Here is a 21,524-nt window from a genome sequence, read left to right as displayed (position 1 = left end):
ATCTTCACCAACACGTAGGAAAATAAATCTAAAGTAACGTTCCCACACATAACTAAAACGACCAAAGCAGCACACGGTCCAGCTTGGTACAATAGCCTCCACTGACAGACACGCAGGTAATCCATCTTTCCCAACACACAAAAGCCATGTGCTGATAGTAGCACTGTGGGGTGTAATGGTGCTGTCAGATGCTCCCAAAAAAAGGATCCTCCCTCCCTCCCTGCCTGGTTTCCCTCCCTCGTCTCGCTCCCTGATCCGATGAGAACAGGTCCCCACAGACGGAGGGCTGCGTCTCATTGGCTGCTGCTGCACAGGAGTGGATGGGGGGAAGAGACGGAGTGGCAAGAGCTCAAGAAGATGCAACTACTCTGCCACAGCACCCCTACAGATCCTCGAGCTGAAGGATGGCAGAGGTGTAGAGGCACATTTATGGGGCTCGAATGAATGGAAAATGGTTACAGGGTAACTTCAGCCACAAAGTACTTTAGGTCTGGACTTTTTGTGACTGAACAGATCTCTGCATTGTCAGACTGAGCTATCGCAGTCTATTTCAGGATGTACTGCTGTCTCCCGGGGAGGAAAGTCGTCGCATTTACAGTAAAAATGGATCCCTGCGTCCGCCGTTGGATTGTCCTCTTCAGTACCTCTTGCACCTGCTGAGACGTCGCTGATAGCCGCCCTGCCGCACTTCTGGGATGGTGTGACGTCCAGCCACCTGCTGGCTGCCCCACATCTGGGTCGAGATGCCTGTGATGAAGGGGCTCCTGGCCCCACAGAACACCTTTCTGGACGCCATCGCCACACGCTTCGATGGCACCCGTAAGTACAATTGAAGGTGGTTTAAGTTGGAAATGAAAGTCCACCTGCAGCCTTGAAAATGCAGTTTTAAGTCAACAAGACATTTATTTTGGTTTTAACTCAGAAATGTTAATTTAACAAGTGACGGGTTGTCTAAACATTGGGTTTTTTTTTTACAATGTTTGCTGCGATTTAAACCAAATGAAAATTTCACAATATGAAAGAAAAAAACGCACATTTCTCTATTGTTTTTTGTATTATTTTTCACATTATCAACTTATTTTACTTTAAGGTTTAAAGTAATTAAAATTCTTGTATCAAATTGCATGAACAAAATTTCGGATCTGATAATGAATTTTATTAAACATCACAATGAATTCTGCTGAAAAACATTTAGTGTGAACAGGACATTATGCTCACGCTTTGCAAACTTAAAATAAACATTTGCCTTAAATGTAACACACTTCCATCTCAAGATGCAAAACATGCCGCTAAGCATTCTGGGAAATAGTTCCCACTCCTATCTTTTTCTTCTCAGTGTTGACCTAAAAACTGTTTGACAAAATTAATCAAAAATAGTTAACACAACTTATTATTGTAAGTTTATCTTTCACAAACTCACACATTTAGGTACAAAATCTAAAACTCGCTAAATTTCTTTGACTTAAAGAGAAAATGACAGTAGACACAACTAAATGCGGCTCAAATGTTTTACAGTGCAGCTTCTTCACAAACAGTAAATACAAACTTGATTAAATAATACTGATAATAATATAATTATTAACCATTTTCCATCAAAATGCCATCAAACCACTTCTTACATCCACAACCACAAACTTGAATGTACTTTATTGTAATTTTATCTAAACCCCCCAGAGAAATAATTTCAAATATTTTCAGATATCAGGTTTTCAGAGCAAGAGACTGAAATTTATTTTAAATTTAGTTTTATCTGAGCTTTATTTAAAGTTTTTCTGACTGAGATCCAGGGTCTTATTTAAAAGAGAAACCTGTTTGGATAAAACAAAACAAAAAAAAAAGACAAACACAGCAACAAAACAAGTAATTAAGAACTTAATTACTTGTTTTTAATTAAGTAATTAATTAAAAACATGAGCTAAAAACAAAAGCAAGTTTCATAAGATTATTTTTTCTTAAAAGAAGTGGTTAGTGGATTTTTTCCCAAATCACAGACTGATTATTCTTTTTTTTAAAAAATAGTTCAAGCTCAGTCTGATTGGATGTGAATTTCAATTCGTTCAAAAGATTCTCAATTAGATTTAAGGCTGGACTTTGAATAGGCCATTTGAACACAAGAAATATGGTCTGACTGTATATTTAGTTTACTGGTGAAACATTTCCCCAGCCTTGAGTAGGCCTGTCACAATAATCAATAAATCAATTAAACGCATAATAAATTAAAACAAACTCAATCATTTCCATTGGCGTGATTTATCGTTTATGTCTTTCTAAAAAAAACAACAAAAAGAACTGGATGATAAAAGTCTTCAGTTTGGTGCTTTGGTCTCAACTAGCCCTTTTTTAAAGAATAATTTTGTTTACAAAGACTTCAAAATTAATTTTATTTGTTGTTTTATTTGTTTATTTTGGGATAATTCAAATGTCTTTCAGTTCCAGTCTTAAAAGTTTACTTAACTTTGAGATTGTGTTCTTCCATTATTATGCCGTTATTATCATTATCTTACTTAAAAATTGTTTCAAAACAACAATATTATCATTTATCGCAGTAACTCCTGGAACCATTTATCGTCCAGCAGAATTCGTGATCGTGACCGGCCTAGCTTTGAGTCTTCTGGAGCTTGTAACAGGTTTCCCCCTGAGGATTACTTTGTATTTAATGACGTTCACTTTTAAATCAGCTCACTTCAGATTTTCTGTAATTGCTCAAGAAAAGCAGCTGCCACCACCATGTTCGACAGTAGGGATTTGATCTGCTTACTACCGTATTTTCCAGACTATAGAGCGCACCTCACTATAAGCCGCACCCACAAAGTTGTTTTTTTTTTAGAAACGTACATACAGTGATAGGTATTTTCCTTTCGAACCTAAATAAAAGAAAGAACCACAGACAACGTATATGAGTTTTACGTGGAGCTTTTGCAAAAGGGAAGGCTCTACCAAACCTCTCCTCCGAGCAATTTGCAGAGCGTTCTGATCTGCTTCTACATGAGCTCCTGTTTTTATTGTCAAAGAAGGACAGGCAAGGGGGCAGTCAGGAAAAACAACAGAGGTCGTAAAGCTTCTAAGCCAAACATCTAACAACCCAGTTCCAGATGTGATATCTGATCAAAGGTCTGAGCCTGGTTCAAATCTCGGTCAGTACTGTCAATAAAACAAAATACGACTGCTCACAAATAGTTACTAAATTAGGAGGTGTTCTTGCAAAAGGATTTAAGGTCTGAGAAACTCAGTGTTAACTATTTCTCGTAAAGTTGAACAGACAGTAGTGACCTCCATAAGAGAACACTTTAAACAGAAAATCACAATGATCTATAGGCTGAATGTGAACTAAAGTAAGAATAAAATGATAATACCAAAAAATCTCTAACATACAGTATATAAGCCGCACCGGGCTATAAGCCGCTGGTATCTCCGCCGCTCTCGGTTTTTCCACCAGAAAATAAATCTATTAAGGACGCAGCCCTGCGTCTCCAACACAGAACCATGGATTTGTTACGTGCAACAGCTAATTATCTGTACTGCCAGATCGATCGCCTTTAACTTAAAAGCTGCATCCTATGAACTTCTTCGTGTGGTTTCCATAATGAGGGGGTATGAGTTTGAAGAAATTTCTCCATCTGCCTGCTGCTAGCATGTGCTTATTAAATGAAAATCAGCACGTTCTTCTTTGATTTCCAATTTTGACTTCCAATGATTCACTTCCTGCTAAAGAGCCCCCTGGTGGTTGAAGAAAAATCCACAGAAAAGCCGCACCGGGCTACAAGCCGCATGGTTCAAAACTTGGGAAAGAAATAGCGGCTTATAGTCCGAAAAATACGGTAATTAAGACACTTCTGAGGGTAGCTGACTGACTTTTATGCACATTTGTTAAAAAAAAACAAAAAAAAACTTACAACCGTCCACTTCGTTTGTTTTCACAAATGTTTATCACTTTGTTTTGTTCTATTACAATTAATAACGTTGAAATTTGTGGTTGTAAGGAGACAAAATACAAAAAAGTTTGAAATGCAAAAACATACTTTGAAAAAGCAAATTGCAACTGAATTAGATTGGCTTTTCTTTAAGCTGTTGTTAATTTGGGTGAGTTTCTTTAACAGTTTGGGTGAGTGCAAAGAGTTCCTGAACTTAAGAGCCCTTTGCACTTTACCCCATTGAAAACCTGTTTATTCCACCAAATATTAATTTCTGAACTCTTCCTGAGTTAAAACATTAGTATTATTGTTTCTAAATGAGTATGAACTTGTTTGAGCTCTGAAAGCGCTGCATCTCTTTTGTTTTTTGGACCATTTCTCATTTTCAGCAAATTAATACAAGATTTTTGCTTGTGATTTCGGAGACATGTTGTCAGCAGTTCATAGAGCAAAAGATCAATGTTCATTTTACTCAAACATATATCTATAAAAAGTAAAGTCATAGAAACGGATCATTTTAAGACGTCTTCATTTTTTCCAGAGCTGTATCTGCCGATTAAGGCCACAAAAGTTTTTGTTCTGTTGTACTTTTACAGTCAGACCAAAGCATAAAATCGCCCTTTCCGACCTTTTACCCATCAGTTTCACACATTTAGCTCCAGAAAAGTTTCTGCAGCCATTAGGCAGCGTTGTCATTTCTGCTCGGCTTGCGTCTCTTGTTTTGTACCTTTTGCGCGCCCTCGGGGAGGTTGCTGCTCATTGTAAACAGACGCCGTTGGCATGTCTGTGTTTGTTCGTGTGACGTGTCAGCCTGACCTCCCTCAGCTGGTTGCAGCAGCCTGAATGAAAGTGTGACTCGGAGCCAGAGCTGTTTTTTTTTTTTTTGTCTACTTCTACTTAGGGACACAAATCCTTCTGACATACCGGCAATTAAAGCTGAGCTGCACACATGAGGTGTTTCGTGCTGCGTACTGACTAAAATTAAAAGAAGGGGTTCAGTAGTTTGTGTTTAAAAGGCCGCAGAGATTAGTTGGAAGATGAGGGGGTCGTGCCCTCATGTTTCATGTTCTCCGCTAAAGAGTCCTTGAGCTTCACATGGACTCCCTGCCAACTCTAGAGGCTCTTTGTATGAATCTCCTCTCTGACCTCTGAACACAAAACAGTAAAAAGCAAAAAAAAAAACAACACCTTTACCTCTTTGGTTCAGTGTTTTTCCCAATGTGTTGTGTTTCTTCTTATGTATTTCTGGCTAAAACTGTGAGATTAATTTAGCAAAATGTTGCTTGTACTGCCTTTGAAGCGTTGTTGACATTAATGTCTTGAAACATGTTGTGCTGTTTGGGGTACTGACGTGTCAAAGGGCTCGTCCCCATTCACATGTTGTGGCATTTCAATCCCGAGGCTTTTGGATGGCCGAGCCCACGCCGCTAAAAGCTACAGGACACAAACTGCATTTATATTTCAACTTTCTGACCACTTATTATCAGGGAGTTCACTTTTTCTTCCCCCTGCATGTTTGCTGCTAAATAATTTAACACTTTAAATTTCAAGGGGTTGATGGTAAACGTCAGAAATGAGGCTGCTGTCCTCAAACTTGCCCAAAGCTGCAGCTCCTCAAGGGGTGGCATGGAGCCCGCTGCTCAAAATAGCTTCTTCCTTGTTGCCTGGGTTACAAGGTCCTGCCACTTGACATGAAGGATGCTTCAACAATTTGGTGTTTTAGAAAAAACAATGGTCAGCCCAACAAGAAAGCACTTGAACTTGCTTTGTAATCAAGGACTTGCATGCAGCAGCTGGTCTCTTGTCTCAGACCGTTCGAATCGTAAAACAAGCGCCGTTGTGCACAGAGCAGCTGCAGTCCCTCTTCAAATCGCCGCCTGCAGCTTGCAGCAGGTGGAGGTGGCTGGATGCAGTGCGTCCTCACAGAAATATCCACAACACTTGAGCTTTTTTTAATGTAAACTTTTCTGATGTTGCACCTCAAACTTCAATGCATTTTTTTACTGGTATTTTATCAGACATAGTTGCACATCACTAAGTAGTCATATTTAGGAATGATGACCTTTGCACCTACTTTTGGAACCTCTTGCAGCAGGAGTGTAAATCCAAAGTTTTTGCCACATGGATCAAAATTATCAAGTCAAAAGGGGGCAAAAAATGTGACTTTAATCCTTTTCAACTTTAAACTAAGCTGCAGTCCTTAAATTAAACAAATAAAGTAGCCTGATGTTCTGCTGGAAAGCAGGGGTGGAAATTAAAAATGTTTTCCACCAGCACAGTGGCTATTATTAATATATGTATGTTTCAGTTTGTTGTGTCTGGATCTCAAAGGGAGTTCAGTTCAGTTGAGGAGTCAAAGGTCATTTTTAGGATGCCCAGCTGTCGATATATTTTTCACCAGGGTTCATAAGCTGAAATCCTCTTCTGTTTCTCCTGCACAAACTGTGTGATGTGTGCTACATGCCTTTTTTCTGTAAACCCATTCCCACCTCCCCAAACTCCTTTGCACGACCTACCCGGCAGTGTTTTCACGCTGACAGCCGTTCTCATGCTGCGGAGCGGCCTGACCACACTGCAGCTGCAGGCAAAGATAAGAAGCTGGTTTATTTTCTCCTAAATTCTCCTCCTAAAAGGCGACCAAAGAGGGAGACAGAGAAGACTGAACCTTTCTGAGGCTCATTGTTAAACAGCTGATGAACGGGTTCTAATGAGACCAAAGCCCAGCAGGCAGACAGCAGAGAACAGTCCAACCTGTCTGTTGCTGCTGGAAAAAACGAATTCGTTGCAAAGTTTGAAGCATTTAAAGTGGGCATAGAGAGCTAAGACATGAAGGTTGAGTCCCCAGGTGGTCATTGGTGTACGTTTCTTTTGAGCAAGAATCAGAAATAAACTGTTTCTAATGTTCAGGTCTCCACCTGGGACGGCAGCTTCGCCTCCATCGGAGTGTGAATTTAGGTGTGAGTGGGTGTGAAGCAGTTTGCTGCGTTCTTGGGATAAAACTGCCACATAGCTGCAGGTTGTCCAGATTTTAGAGCTCAAATCCAAACGACACCATTATATTTGCGTAAGAACACATGCTCTAGCATTGAATTTGCATATGTACAGCTCCAAATTCTGTGAATTGGCTTCGTAATCAGTAATTATTGGTGACCTTTTCCCCATGCGTCATTGTGTTCTCCCTGATCTGACCCAGTAGCTGATTACATGCTACTGGGTGGTAATTAGCTGCTGGCCAAAGCTTCACAGGCTTTCATCTGGCTTTTATACACAGAGGAACTTGCAACCTCCGTCCGTGCGCTCCAGGCTGCGTGTTAGCATGTAGCATCATCATGTCAGATTAAAGTTGTTGCGAGTCAGCACAGATGTGTAATTAAGGAAGCTGGTGCAGCTGAGCGGACACTCGAAGCAATATCCCTGAGAGGATTACGGATCCAGAAGTGAAGAGTTGTCACAAGGAGACGCACACGCTGAAACAGTTCATCAAGTGGTTCATGTGAGGACTGGATTGGTTGTTCAAGTTGAGCTACAAGAGGAGAAATAAGTATGCTGCTGTAGACAATATACATACATAAACATCTGCTAACAATGGGATTGTTCTGCATATCTTTCTTTCTTTGCTATGATGAACCTTTATCTCAAAACACATGTCTGCAAATTAGCAATTTTATATAACAGGAGGACCTGTCCAGGGTGTACCCGCCTCTCACCCGAAACGTTCTCTGGAGAGAGGCACCAGAAACCCCTCCCGACCCCAATAGAAACAAGGGTGTACAGAAAATGGATGGATGGACATAACAGCAGGTTGTTTTTTTTTTAAAAAAGGAGACATATTATGTGTTTTCCAGGCACAGTGTCACTACAAGTAACTATGTTGCCTACAATTGTTTACTTTATGGAGTTTATAAAAGCATTTATCCATCCATCCATCCATCCATTTTCTGTTCACCCTTTGTCCCTAATGGGGTCGGGAGGGTTGCTGGTGCCTATCTCCAGCTACGTTCCGGGCGAGAGGCGGGGTACACCCTGGACAGGTCGCCAGTCTGTCGCAGGGCAACACAGAGACATACAGGACAAACAACCATGCACACACACACTCACACCTAGGGAGAATTTAGAGAGACCAATTAACCTGACAGTCATGTTTTTGGACTGTGGGAGGAAGCCGGAGTACCCGGAGGGAACCCACGCATGCACAGGGAGAACATGCAAACTCCATGCAGAAAGACCCGGCCGGGAATCGAACCCAGGACCTTCTTGCTGCAACAGTGCTACCAACTGCGCCATTGTGCATCCCCTTAAAAGCATTTAGTAATGACTTTACTGAGTAAAAAACAAAAATATGTTCACTGGACTGAGGAAGTTGGTTTTTAAAGCAACAACGGCTATAATAATAAAACATAATTTAAAGAAAATAGAAAGAGGTATAATAAGTACATTTCAAAACAAGTATTTTCTGTTTATATGATACAAGCATCTAAATTATTTTGCATCCTGACATTATCCAGAAATTTCCAGGAAAGTAAAGAGAAAGTTGTACAAAGTACCTGGTAAGATCTGTAAAGTATCTGGTAAGTTAAAAGAAAAGCACCAGAAACTATAATGTCAGTTTTTTTTAAAAGTTCCAAAGTTAAAACCACCATATATATTTAGTAAAAGTTCTAAGAAAAGACCTGTGGGGTGTGATGATATGTGTTTGTATTTGGATTATTTTTTGTCTATTATTGTCACTTAAGGTCTTCCATATTAGTTAATTTCTTAGCTCCTTTGTGTGTCCTGTCCTGTGTTTTCTCCTCCAGCTGTTTTGTTTTCCCTTTATTAGCCTCACCTGTTTCCATCTCACTTCCCCAGTTTTATTCTGTAGGTTATTTTTGATTATTAAATCCTCTAATCACATTCTTGATTGTTCTTGTGTCAAAACATTTTCTGATCTGATTGATGGCATAGAAATTGCTCTATAAAAATCTGATTGGTTTTATTCAGCATGACGTACGGCTTATATAGCCAGATATTGTACTTCTACTAAATGGCAATGATAAAGTGAAGTTTAGTTGAGTTGGGTTATTTCTTACAATCAAACTGGTTGCTGATTTTATTCAGGGCTCATTCAAAAATGTCTGAATGAAAGTTTCTTGAATCAAAGTCAAAGCTACAGCGACTAATCCTGTCTGGAAAGCGTTGAACTCCACATTACTCCAAGCTCAGCACAAAAGTTTTTAAAACTCTTGTGGTTTTGATACCAGATGATTTATAGCTACGTAGGTTTTTGACCTGTTTAAAAGACCAATTTAACTTGCTGAGTAGCGATGTAGCTATTCTTAGGAAAGCATTGCATAAAGCTGGGATGAATGCAGCTGCTCTCCAGCACATGCTGGTTCAGTAAGCTGCGGTGTGAGGAATTTATAGAACATGAAAACAGGGCACGCTTCTTTCTGGGGTCATATCTCATTCAGTCATTGTTTCTGGGGCAATCCTTATTCTGAACTTGCAGTATTGGAAGTAAAAATACAAATTAAGAGAGTTGCTACTGTCTCTTGCAAAATGAAGCTTTATTACAGCTCTATTCTTGGGATTTCTTGAGACCAAATCCCAAGAAAAAAACAATTATAGCAAAATCTAGACTAATTTCATTTGACCGAGGTCAAACTGTTGTGTTCACAGCCAAACAGACTTTAAAAAGAAGAGTTTAAAGGATATAAATAATACTAAAAAAAAAAAAAAAACTATGACAGAAGTGGCAACAATTTATCCAGAAGTTAATATAAATGAACCTAGTTTTTGATGTGGGCAGCATAGATAATTGCCCAGAGTGATGTTGGCAGGAAGTGGGTATAGACAAAATAAATAGAGCCTTTCTGTGTGATTTTACACCTACGGAAGAGGATTAGGGAAACTGAAAGAAAAGAAAAAAGTCAGAATTAAGAGAAGAAAGTTAGAATTTTGAGAAAAATGTCAGAATCCTGACTTTTTTCTCAGAAATCTGAGATCATTATTTTTTTCAGTGGCCCTAATCCTCTTCCGTACACATCGGACTGTCCGGTGAATTGCAAAGTTGCAATATTGGTCACATTTTCAGCTGCTGCCTTTTGCTTGCACACTGCACTGTGTAAAATTACCCAAACCGTTTGAAAAAGCTTTGTCCCTCCTCACTTCTGGCGGCGCTGCGCCAAGAACCATTTTAGGAAACGACTCAAAAACCTCCGAAGAAGACACGAGCGCAATTTAGCCTTTCGCAAAACGTAAACAAAAATGGACTAGCCTTAGATTTTAGCTGTTGTAGCATTTCTCTTTTGTAGCTTGTAAAAGACCAAGAGCAATTTCTCGCCAGCGCTGGAGTCTCACGTTTGTTTTGGCTGTATTTACCCAGAATTCCCTGCGCTATAATCCGCTTCATGCTAGGTTTTTAGGCAGAGCAGAGTTCACTTGTTTTTTTTGGTTCACATTAAAGAACCGGACTTTATAGAGTGAAAGCGGAGTAAACAGGGCACGCTTTATCGCTCTACTGTGAGTTTTGAATTCATTATTTGCATGTTTAATCTGTACTTTTGAGGTCAGATGAACATGCTTTCAGTGTAACATTCATACAATAACCGCCTTTGAAACTGAAACCCACGTTTACAGTCATCTCCAGCAAACAAAACAGTACTTTAATGTACATTTTATTCATGTTTAAGTGTGGAGAAGAGAAAAGCAAGCAATGGCTGAGGCATGAACCCTCCTCTGCCTGTTCATGGATCTAGCTAATGCCTGTCTTTTTCTGTAATTTCACAGTGACAGTTTAGTTGCTGCTCACTGCACACTTAAAGGTTGTCACTTCTCAGAAAAAATAAATAAAAACATCCCCATGGACAGTTTACAGCTCTGGATCATGGAAAACACAAGAGAAGCTGTTTAATACGCTTTCTTCTTTGGTTTTCTCTCATAATATTAATGGTTATTCTCTCTCTTTGCTTGGTATTCAGAAAATCTGCACTTATTTTTTAAAAAAAAGAGTAATTTAATGTATTTGCTAGTCTAATTTGTAACATTATATTACTAGATTAATAGGAATAAAAACTTTAAAGGTAACATTCCAGATTATTTTTCATGACAAAACAAATGAAACTTAAAAGAAAATCATAAAAAGTAAATTTTGGTGAGTTTGCTTAGTAATTTATTTATTGATATTACATGAATATTAGTAAACAAATGGTATAATGAAGACAGAGGAACCTCATCTTCCAGTAGGACAGAGATCTGAAACATACGGCCAATGCTACGAATGAAATGCTTCAGATTATGTTTATGTGATAAAATTGCCTAGTCAAAGTCTGGACTAGGATTTAATTGAGAATCTGTAATATGTAGCGACTTTGGATAAATGGAAAAAGTAGTCAACTTACAACTGGAAAGTTGTGCGTTAGAGTCCAATTTCGACCCTTGCCATGCATTATTTTGGTTTTTGGAAAGGCATCCATCTTCGTATCAGCGTATAAATATGAGTGTGACTCTTTGAATTTGGTTTATTATTGTATAAATTTGCTTTAGAAGGTTTGTCTCACTAAACTCCTGTAAAAAAAACCAACTTCATCCATCTAATCTAAATGAGCTGACACTAGTTTCAAAAGAAAAATAGCTCAAATACTTGCACAAGGTTTCCCCCTGAAAACTCGCTAAGCCCAGTGGTCGGGGCGCTCGGCAGTCGTTCATCCAGCATTCTGCCATCTTTTTGAGTTAAAAAATGTTTAAAGTTGACAAATGTCACTTGAGAATTATGTGTTATTGGAAGACTGAAAGATTAATATCTAAACACCAACTATAAAGTCTTAAAAAATGCAAACATAAAAAAAAAACCTTAAATAAATAAGCAATGTTAAACCTGGTGGGGGCACAAGTAAAGCCTGGTGGCCCGCCAGACTTATAATATACTGAGGAAAACCCTGCTTGCAGCTTTAACTGCATAAAATGTGGATCTACAAGGTGGACTAGATACAAATAAATTCAAATATGTGCCACATTTTTTATGTATATATAAATACATTTCATTTCACATGTCATGTAACTTCCCAGTAAAATAAATAGATTAATAATTAGTGAAAATGCTGTAATAGGAAATGATTTCTAAGCTTCTCCATTGCTGTGCATTCCTTCCTGTAGTTGTAAATGAAAATAACCATGCCATTGTTTACATTTAAAACAATGGCATTATGCAAAAATATGCAAAAATAATTACCTGTCACCATATGAAAATAAGCTGGTTGCTATTCATTTACCCTTTTGAAAGATTCACATGCTTTTAAATAAATTTAAGGGCTAAACTGTAATTATGAGCCACTCTGACAACTACCAGCAGGCTTCGACACGTCACAAGTAGTTGCTGACATTTTTCCAGTAGGTTGACATTCAAACAATGAACAGCCTGAATGTGTTTTTCAGTCAAAAAAGAAACGTACCGGTTTATTTGTTTATTTATGGTATAGAGATTTGAAAATGGTCAACTTTTAGAAAATGCTCTAAGAATCAAGACTTTAAAAATAAATACTTCTTTTAATTCTTGATATCAGCATTCAATCAAAATTGTAACATTGATCAACTTTCTACACTTAAAGTCAAATGGCCAAAATATCTCAGCAACACTGTTCTGTAGTTTATTACGATCACATTCTTCAACCAAGCAGTGGGAGAGCACAATATCAAATTCCAGCCATAGAATGGATGAATTAATTATGATATTCAGAACAAAAATATCAAATTTGAGGGCAGCAGCCTGGAGTGACTGGGAGGAGATCCCAGAACAAAGGACTGGTGCTGTGCAGCAGACACGGCTCAGTAATATGAAAGCAAACAGAAAAAAATCACCAGATTTTCACTTTGAAATGTCTGCAGTTACAGAGAATAAAAATATACAGTGATATTTAATTTTATAGATTAATTACTCAAAGTAATTAATCCTTTGCATCCTGATGCCTTTATTTTTGTTAATTATGATTTTCCACTCATCGATAGTACTGTCGATAGTAGCCACACAAGTACACCCACTAGAAGGAAACAAACTTTCATTCTATTGGCTGAGAGGTTGCCAGGCGACTGCCAAAACGCAGTTTTATGTTTTATAAGTGAGCAGAGAGTCCGAGCAGAGACCAGGTCTGAGTGTGAGGAGAAGTTTTGAGTACAAGCATTACAAGTTTTGAGAAGGAAGACATGAAGTCCTGCTTTCAAAGTGAAAATGTAAGCAAAAGTATTAAAAGTTTTGAGAACAAAAGGTATAAAATCCTGCCTTCAAACAGAAAATGTGTGCTTTTGGATTATGGCAGAAAAATTCCCCCATGTTAATTGATTGATAAGCCCAAAATTATCCGACATTTATGTCCGTGATTGGTGGATGTATGCGTTTAATTTCCAGTTTAGTTAAATATGTAGAGGTTCTCAGAGGTTAAAAAAAGACAAACCGACACCAGTCGAATATAAAGAAATGTTTTCTCTTCTTACTCCTCCTTATTTTCTTATGTTCCCTTCACAGACAGTAATTTCTTGTTGGGTAATGCCCAGGGCCATTGCGGCTACCCCATCGTTTACTGCTCTGATGGCTTCTGTGAGCTGACTGGCTTCACTCGCACCGAGGTGATGCAGAAGAACTGCACCTGTCGCTTCCTTCACGGAGCTGACACCTGCGAACACGTGGCCCAGCAGATAGAGAAGGCTCTGGAGGGACGGGAAGAGTACCAGACTGAAGTCCACTTTTACAAAAAGAATGGTGAGTGCATGGAAACAGGATAAAGAGATGCAGATTTTTCAATTATGCATGGAGACGGACTTCATTGGGATCTACACTCACTTGCCACAAACCGCGCATGAGAATGGGGAAAAAAGGTGATTTAAGTGACTTTCAACGTGGCGTGGTTGTTGGTCTGACTATTTCAGAAACTGCTGATATACTGGGATTTTCACACACAACCATCTCAAGGGTTTACAGGGAATGGTACGAAAAAGAGAACATATCCAGTGAGCAGCAGTTCTGTGGGCACAAATGGCTTCGAGCTGATGGAACGGCAACAGTAACTCAAATAACCACTCGTTACAACCGAGTGCAGAAGAGCATCTCTGAACCCACAACACGTCAAACCTTGAAGTGGATGAGCTACAGCAGCAGAAGACCACACCGGGTGCCACTCCTGTCAGCTAAGACAGGAAACTGAGGCTACAGTTCACACAGGTCTCACCAAAATTGAACAATAGAAAATTGGAAAAATGTTGCCTGGTCTGCTGAGTCTCGATTTCTGCTGCGACATTCAGATGGTAGGGTCAGAATTTGGCGTCAACAAGAAGAAAGCTTGGATCCATCCTGCCTTGTATCAACAGTTCAGGCTGGTGGTAGTGCAATGGTGTGGGGGAGATTTTCCCGGCATACTTTGGGCCCATCAGTACCAACGCCACAGCCTACCTGAGTATTGTTGCTGACCATGTCCATCCCTTTATGCCAAAGTGTACCCATCTTCTGATGGCTACTTCCAGCAGGATAACGCGCCATGTCATAAAGTAAAAATCATCTCAGAGTTCACTGGACTCGAATGGCCTCCACAGTCACCAGATCTCAGTCCAATAGAAAACCTTTAGGATGTGGTGAAACGAAAAATTTGCCTCATGGATGTGCAGCCGACAAATCTGCAGCAACTACGTGATGCTATCATGTTAACATGGACCAGACTCTCTGAGGAATGTGTCCAGTACCTTGTTGAATCTCTGCCACGAAGGATTAAGGCAGTTCTGAAGGCAAAAGGAGGTCCAACCCGGTTCTCGCAAGGTGGCCGTTGAGTGTACTAAGGTTGTTTATCAGCTTAGTTTTGATCAATATGATTGAAAAGATTTTATAAAAGTATAGCAACTTGGAAACAAAATATAAAGAAATGAATTCAATGTTTTTAAGCTAAATTTTAAACAGGCATCGTCTCCATCATTGTTCCTTTAACTACCCTGTTCAGGCATGATTCATTTTTGCTCTCTGCATCATGAAGAGAAGATTTATTTTTAGACAAGACCGTTTTAACGGTTTGTTTGAATTATGAATGCAGGATTTCTTAACAGTAATTCTTTGGAGAAAATATTCATAATTATCAGCACAAAACAATCAGATGATGGAGAAAATGAGAATCAGATTCTTATTAGCAACTAGAAGAAGTGCCGAAGGGAATTAAAGATGTCTTATAAATAAGAGTTTCCGCTTGTTTTCTGCCTGCTGATCAAGCTTTTTGACTACAGAACAATGGCTTTCCGTTCTGTCTTGATCTGAACTCCATTCCTGTTGACATTTTGCTAATCCCTTGGGAAGTCTTGAGCTGAAAACATGGTGTCATGCATGAGCAGAGAGCACATACCGTAGTGGTGTTAAGCCTCAATGAGTGGCACACAGGATTATACGTGTTCAACAGAAACCTGCTGCCTCAAATTGTGAGGCGCGCTAATGGGTTGCAAAATATCCACTGTAGCTAAGTTCCTTCTCTTCTAATCTTCTAAAAGTCCTTAAAATAATTTAAACCAACCATTAAAGAATTATTGTTGGAGAATGGAGAAGCAGAGCAGATCAAAGTCAGCAGAGCAGATGTTCGTGACGCACGCTGTGTGCTGCAGCCGTCAGACTAACAGAACTTCATTTTCTGCACAAACACAGCAATCTAGTGTTTTCTTACACATAAACAAACACACCAGAAGCACTACAGGAGACATAAAACGTCTGTGTTGCAGCAGAGCATAATTTCTCCACATTAATGACCAAACTGGATTCTGGTGACGCTTTGGATCTTTAGGTACTCCTTCCCTCTGTGAACCTGTTAATTCGGCCACTTTGTGTGTGATTCTTTAAAACAGGGGAGTCAAACTCAGTTTCATTTTGGGCCATATCAAAAATCTGAATCCTCTTAAAGGACCGGTTGTGCCAGAATGTATTGATAAAACCCCTTTAACTGTTAAAATATTAAGAAATAGTTGATCCCACCAGGATTTTGTGATTGTTTTGTGGCTTTTTATAATCAAAATCGCATATTTTGTGATGGTAAGTTAGAAATATTTATAAGGAATTTTTATGATATTTGCACTAATGAAGCCTTGGCGTAAATTCAAGCTGGAAGACTCTTCAGCCTCACCTACATCATCCAATCGCCGCATCATCTGCCGTCAGTCTATCAGCATCTGTCCATGCCCCGTCTTCGCCAATCACCAATCAAGCTCCCGCTTAAAAGGACCTTCATCCATGGCGGCATCTGCTCTCCAGCCATGCTCTACTCATCTCCACCCCTTCTCCATCTCCATGCTCTTGGCTCTCCCGGCTTCCATCCTTCTCCGACCTCCACCACCCTATCCCTAATCAGCATCGGAAATGCTCATTCAAGCTCATTGCATTTCACAACACAATGTCTTCCGCTGGGATCAGAGCGCCAAAGAACTTTAATTTATTCATGTCAATAAACCCTTTTAATTGCTTTTTTTCTCTGTCCAGGTTGAAATGTATGATGTTAAATGTGACTTTTTATCATTTGCTGTAACTTGACATCAAGTAATGCTAGGGCAGCAGTCAATTAAATCCAATGTTTGTGACCAATTTTGAGAAACTTATTCAAGTAAAAAAGCTCAGGTGTACTGCTATGAGTTAGCTTGCTCAATCAATCATTTACTTATTGTAAGTATAAAGAGACCTTTCTGAGATGTCCTAATTTTAGAAATAGAAACAAAAATTCATTATATACTACATTTAAGAGCTGCTTATCCTTAACTAATGAAGACTTCGCTAACTTGGGAAAACAAATACTTGCACTAAATGAATCTTTCTGATTTGCTTTAGGTGTGGCCTTCTGGTGTCTGCTGGACATTGTGCCCATAAAAAACGAAAAGGGCGAAATGGTTCTCTTCCTCTTCTCATTCAAGGACATCACTGACAGCTATGGGAAGGGGCATCACAGCAGCAAGAGGGGTGGTAAGTTAAAGAAATAAAATAAAAATAATTCAGTTTACCATCTGCCTTTATTTTCACACCCGTTTTACTTTGGTTCAGTCTGGAAATCCTTCAACTGTTTCCAAACAGGGTTTTGACTGAAAGTCAGACAAATCCCAAAGCTTTTATTTGTGAGCAATGGCAAGAAAAAAGGAAAATGTAATTCTCTTCATAGATGTAATTTTTATTTCCAACTCTTTCAGAAGACAACAGGTACAGGAGGAAGAGCAGCTCTCACTTCCGCGAGGCCAGAAAACACGGACGCACCATGTTGTACCAGCTGACCAGCCGATTCTCCAGAGGAGGCAAAAGAGACGTCAACCTGAGCGGAGTGAGTTCACTTACTCAAGTTTACAGATTTATTACTCTGTTGATCTGCGCAGACCTTTTAAAATAATAATTTTTAAAAATTGTTTTACAAAGGAGTTGTGGCAGTAAATAAAATTTAACCTCACAAACACATAAACTGTCATCTGCAAACAACTTTTTACATAAAAAACTGCAATTTTGATTCCAACTGTGAATATTTTCCCATTGAAAAAGTGAAATCAAGTTAAAATTTTAGTTACATTTCTCAGTACTTGCTGCACAAGGAGGATTATGTCCAAGGTACAAATCCTTTTCATTCACTTTAGACCCATCTGAGAATTAAAAAATGTTTGTGTTAAAATGACCTTAGACTTAGACTTAGACTGACTTTATTGTCATTTTGCATGCACAGGGTGTGTACAGAACGAAATTTCGTTGCATACAGCTCAGGACAATGTTTTGAGGTTCCAATGTTGTGAGGTTACTCCAGAATAAAATAAAATACAGTATAAAATATGAATATAAATATGAATATAAAATATAAAGTGCAGGACTGACAGTAAAAAGGAAGTTACTTAGCTCTGTACATGTGCAAGGTATAAAGTGGAGACCAGATTTTAAGTGCAGTCCAGTTAAGAGTTCAGCAGTCTGATGGCAAGTGGGAAAAAGCTGTTTTGGAACCTGGTGGACCTGCACCGGATGCTGCGGAACCTCTTTCCAGAGGGCAGCAGGGAGAACAGTCCATGGTGGGGGTGTGAGGGGTCACTGATGATGTTTCGGCCTCGGGACACGCAGCGCTGGGATGAAATGTCCTGGATGGAGGGAAGGGGGCCCCGATGATCCTCTCTGCTGTCCGCACCACTCTCCTCCCGTTCTTCCAGTCGGAGGCGCTGCAGCCTCCACACCACACAGAGAGGCAGCTGGTCAGAATGCTCTCTATGGTGCTTCTGTAGAACGTCTTGAGGATGGGCGGGGGCAGGTGTGCTCTTCTCATCCTCCGCAGGAAATACAAACGTTTCTGTGCCCTCTTGGCCAGAGACGTGGTGTTCACAGTCCAGGTGAGGTCATTAGTGATGTGCACCCCCAGGAATTTGGTGCTGCTGACCACCTCCACAGCCGAGCTGTTGATGAGCAGTGGAGCGTGGCTGGGCCGGTTCTTCCTGAAGTCGACGATCATCTCCTTCGTCTTGTCAACGTTCAGGATCAGGCTGTTGTCTCTGCACCAGTCCACCAGCTGCTCCACCTCCTCTCTGTAGTCCAGGTCGTTGTCGTCTCTGATGAGGCCCACCACCGTTGTGTCGTCCGCGAACTTCACGATGTGGTTGGTGGCGAACCTGGGGACGCAGTCGTGTGTCATCAGAGTGAACAGCAGAGGGCTCAGGACGCAGCCCTGAGGGGAGCCTGTGCTGAGGGTGATGACATCGGAGGTGTGTTGTCCGATCCAGACTGACTGAGGTCTGTCGGTGAGGAAGTCTAGCAGCCAGTTGCGCAGGGGGGTGCTGAAGCCCAGGTGTCCCAGTTTTCCTGCCAGATGCTGTGGGATGATTGTGTTGAACGCTGAGCTGAAGTCCAGGAACAACATCCGCACATGAGTGTTCTTCTCCTCCAGGTGAGCCAGGCTCAGGTGTAGGGTGGAGGAGATAGCGTCCTCAGTGGAGCGGTTTCGGCGGTAGGCAAACTGGAACGGGTCGAATGTGGAGGGGAGTCTGGAGACGATGTGTTCTTTTACCAGCCTTTCAAAGCACTTCATCATGATGGGAGTCAGTGCCACAGGCCGGTAATCGTTGAAAGAGGTGACTTGAGGTTTCTTTGGCACCGGAATGATATGCCTGCAAAGCAGAATTATCCTTTAAATGCCTCTGGTACAGAAAATGAAACACAGTTTGAAGTTTTGTGTGAAGCTGTTTGACAAAACAGGCGGCAGCTGAAGTCTACAAAGAGACCTTGTGAGATATAGATGTGGTCCCCTTTAAGCAGTTTTCATGACAAAAGACAGAGTTTTTCTCTTTGAGCACCGTTTTCAGGTAATCCAATATACTCTGTTCTTCACAAAAGAGCGTAAAGCAATTAAAGGTTTTTTGGGCAAAACAAAAACAGGAAGCAGATTTGTGAAACATTTATGTAACTAATTTTGGCAGTCGATATTTGAATATTGAATAAAAAGGGAACAAAGTGTCTTAGGGAGATTATTTTATTTGTCAAGTAAAAGAAGAACATTTTATCATTTTAGCAGAAACCAAGGTTTGTTCATCTCCGGTCGATTTCCAGATGAAATATTCACCTCGATGATGCATATGAATAATCAAGATAATTTTTATTTGTGCTAGTGTAATTTCTAAAGCCAGAAATGTACTAAACAACATAAAGTAGGCATTTATTTATGAATCAGTTTCTTCTGGGTTAATCCACTGGTAATTTAAAAAATCAAATTAATTTCAAACATAGATTATTTTGTGTTGTTGATGCTCAATCAAATTTTTTTATTTCTTTTAATGTCATTGTGCACAAAGATAGCACAACAAAATTTAAAGAAACAGCAACTCTCAAAGAAACAGAGACAAGAATAAATAAATAATATATAAACAAACAGAATTTTTCTGAGCGCACATTTTCAGTCTGAAAGCAGGATTTCACGTCTTTTGTTCTCAAAATTTTTAAGAATTGTGCTAATATTTTCAGTTTGAACGCAAGCTTCATGTCTTTCTTCTCAAAACTTGTAATGCTTGCACTCAAAACTTCTGCTCTCTTTCAAATATTCACTCCTTTCTCAAACCTTTCTCCTCTCCTTCAAAACTTGTCTCTGTTCGTTAGGAACAAAAAAGTACCGTCGCCTGGCAACCTCTCAGCCAATAGAATGAAAGTGTTACAGGGTGCGTTTGTTTCCTTCTAGTGGGCGTGCCTGTGTGGCTACTATCGATAGTTATTTCCCCATAGTTTGTTAACTCTGTATATTATCTGGTTTCCTTCTTCCTAACCAGTTCAACATAAACCTCTACCTGTATATTTTTTGTTCCTCTAGCTTGGTTTCTCTCTGCTCCATGTTTGAATATAATTGGATGTTTCTCTGGATTGATTTAGGCTCCTAACCCTGCTGCGTCTTTATTTTTAAGATTCATTAAGGTTCCCTTTATTTCACCCCCTGCCTGCATGCTCTGTGTGTTTAGGTTTAAATCGCGCTCCTCCTGGCAGGATATTGAGTTGTGTGTATCTGCTACTGAAGGCGATCTTGTTGGTAAAGGAAATCTTCGTTTGATTTTTCCTCTTATCCGTCATGCTTATTTTCTCCCTGCTAGTAGATGTTTCTTCCTCTGCTGAGCTAAACTTTCCACCTGTCAAACTAACCTAATAACTTTCTTGCCTCATCCTTCTGGATCTTTTCTTCCTCTGAATATTTACTGCAACTCATCTACCTATTATTTTTTTTTTAACCTTTTTCTCTTTTATCACAGTCAAAACTCTTTGTGTTAAATATTTTTGCTCATCTGCTAGGACCTTCAGCTGCCATTTTGTTTCCTTTCAGCTGAGTATTTACAACAGTCCAAGAAAATGTGGTTCGCAATTTCTATACTCTGACAAAAATCACAACGTCCAGTGTCATTTTTCCCTATAATATTCTTAATTTTGCTAATATGGATTCATTCCTCTTATTCTCTTCACAATGCAAATTGTGTTTTTGTAATGCAAAAAGAAAGAAAATTAGATTATTTTAGTGCAGAATAGCCGTGCAGAACATGTGTTAGTCTTGCTAGCAACAAGAAGAGCATGCCAACACACATTGGGATACCAAATAACTAGACCCGTCACAATAATCAATAAATCAATTAATCGCATGATAAATTCAAACAAACTCAATCATTTCCATTGGCCTGATTTATCGTTTATTTGCTTTTTTCTCTTTCTACCAAAAACTGTAGGATAAAGTTTTCAGCTTGGTCTCAACTAGCCCTTTTTTGGAAGGACAATTTTGTTTACAAAGACTTCAGAATTCATTTTATTTGTTTAATTTATTTATTTTGGATATTTAAAATGTCGTCCAGTTCGAGTGTTAAACGTTCACTAGAATTTAAAGTTTACTTATCTTTGAGAATGTGTTCTTGCATTATTATTTTGCCGTTACTGTTATATTACTTAAAAATGGTTTCAAAACAACAATATTATTGTTTATCGCAATAAGTTCTGGAACAATTTATCGACCAGCAAAATTTGTTACCAAGACAGGCCTACAAAAACTATTAAATGCACATCTATAAAACCAGTTGAAAACTTCCTCAGGGCAAAACTGACAGATGAGGCAATTTTTTTCTTGGGGTGATTAGTTGACCCTCTTTCTATTAACGCCCTGGGCA

General features: G+C 39.4%; 1 protein-coding gene across 1 annotated transcript in view; it reads left to right on the top strand.

The window, feature by feature from the left end:
* The first annotated feature begins 240 nt into the window (after positions 1 to 240).
* Positions 241 to 21,524, top strand: part of LOC114152198 (potassium voltage-gated channel subfamily H member 4-like) — a 54,747-nt gene continuing 33,463 nt past the window's right edge. The window contains exons 1-4 of the mRNA XM_028030006.1: positions 241 to 819; positions 13,408 to 13,641; positions 16,720 to 16,851; positions 17,073 to 17,200. Of these exons, the coding sequence (XP_027885807.1) occupies positions 744 to 819; positions 13,408 to 13,641; positions 16,720 to 16,851; positions 17,073 to 17,200 (570 nt within the window). The 5' untranslated portion in view covers positions 241 to 743. The remainder of the gene's footprint in view (positions 820 to 13,407; positions 13,642 to 16,719; positions 16,852 to 17,072; positions 17,201 to 21,524) is intronic.

This window comes from Xiphophorus couchianus, chromosome 10, assembly GCF_001444195.1.
Source record: "Xiphophorus couchianus chromosome 10, X_couchianus-1.0, whole genome shotgun sequence".
Lineage (NCBI taxonomy): Eukaryota > Metazoa > Chordata > Actinopteri > Cyprinodontiformes > Poeciliidae > Xiphophorus > Xiphophorus couchianus.
Note: the sequence above shows the minus strand (reverse complement) of the source record. Positions and strands in the feature narration are given on the sequence as shown.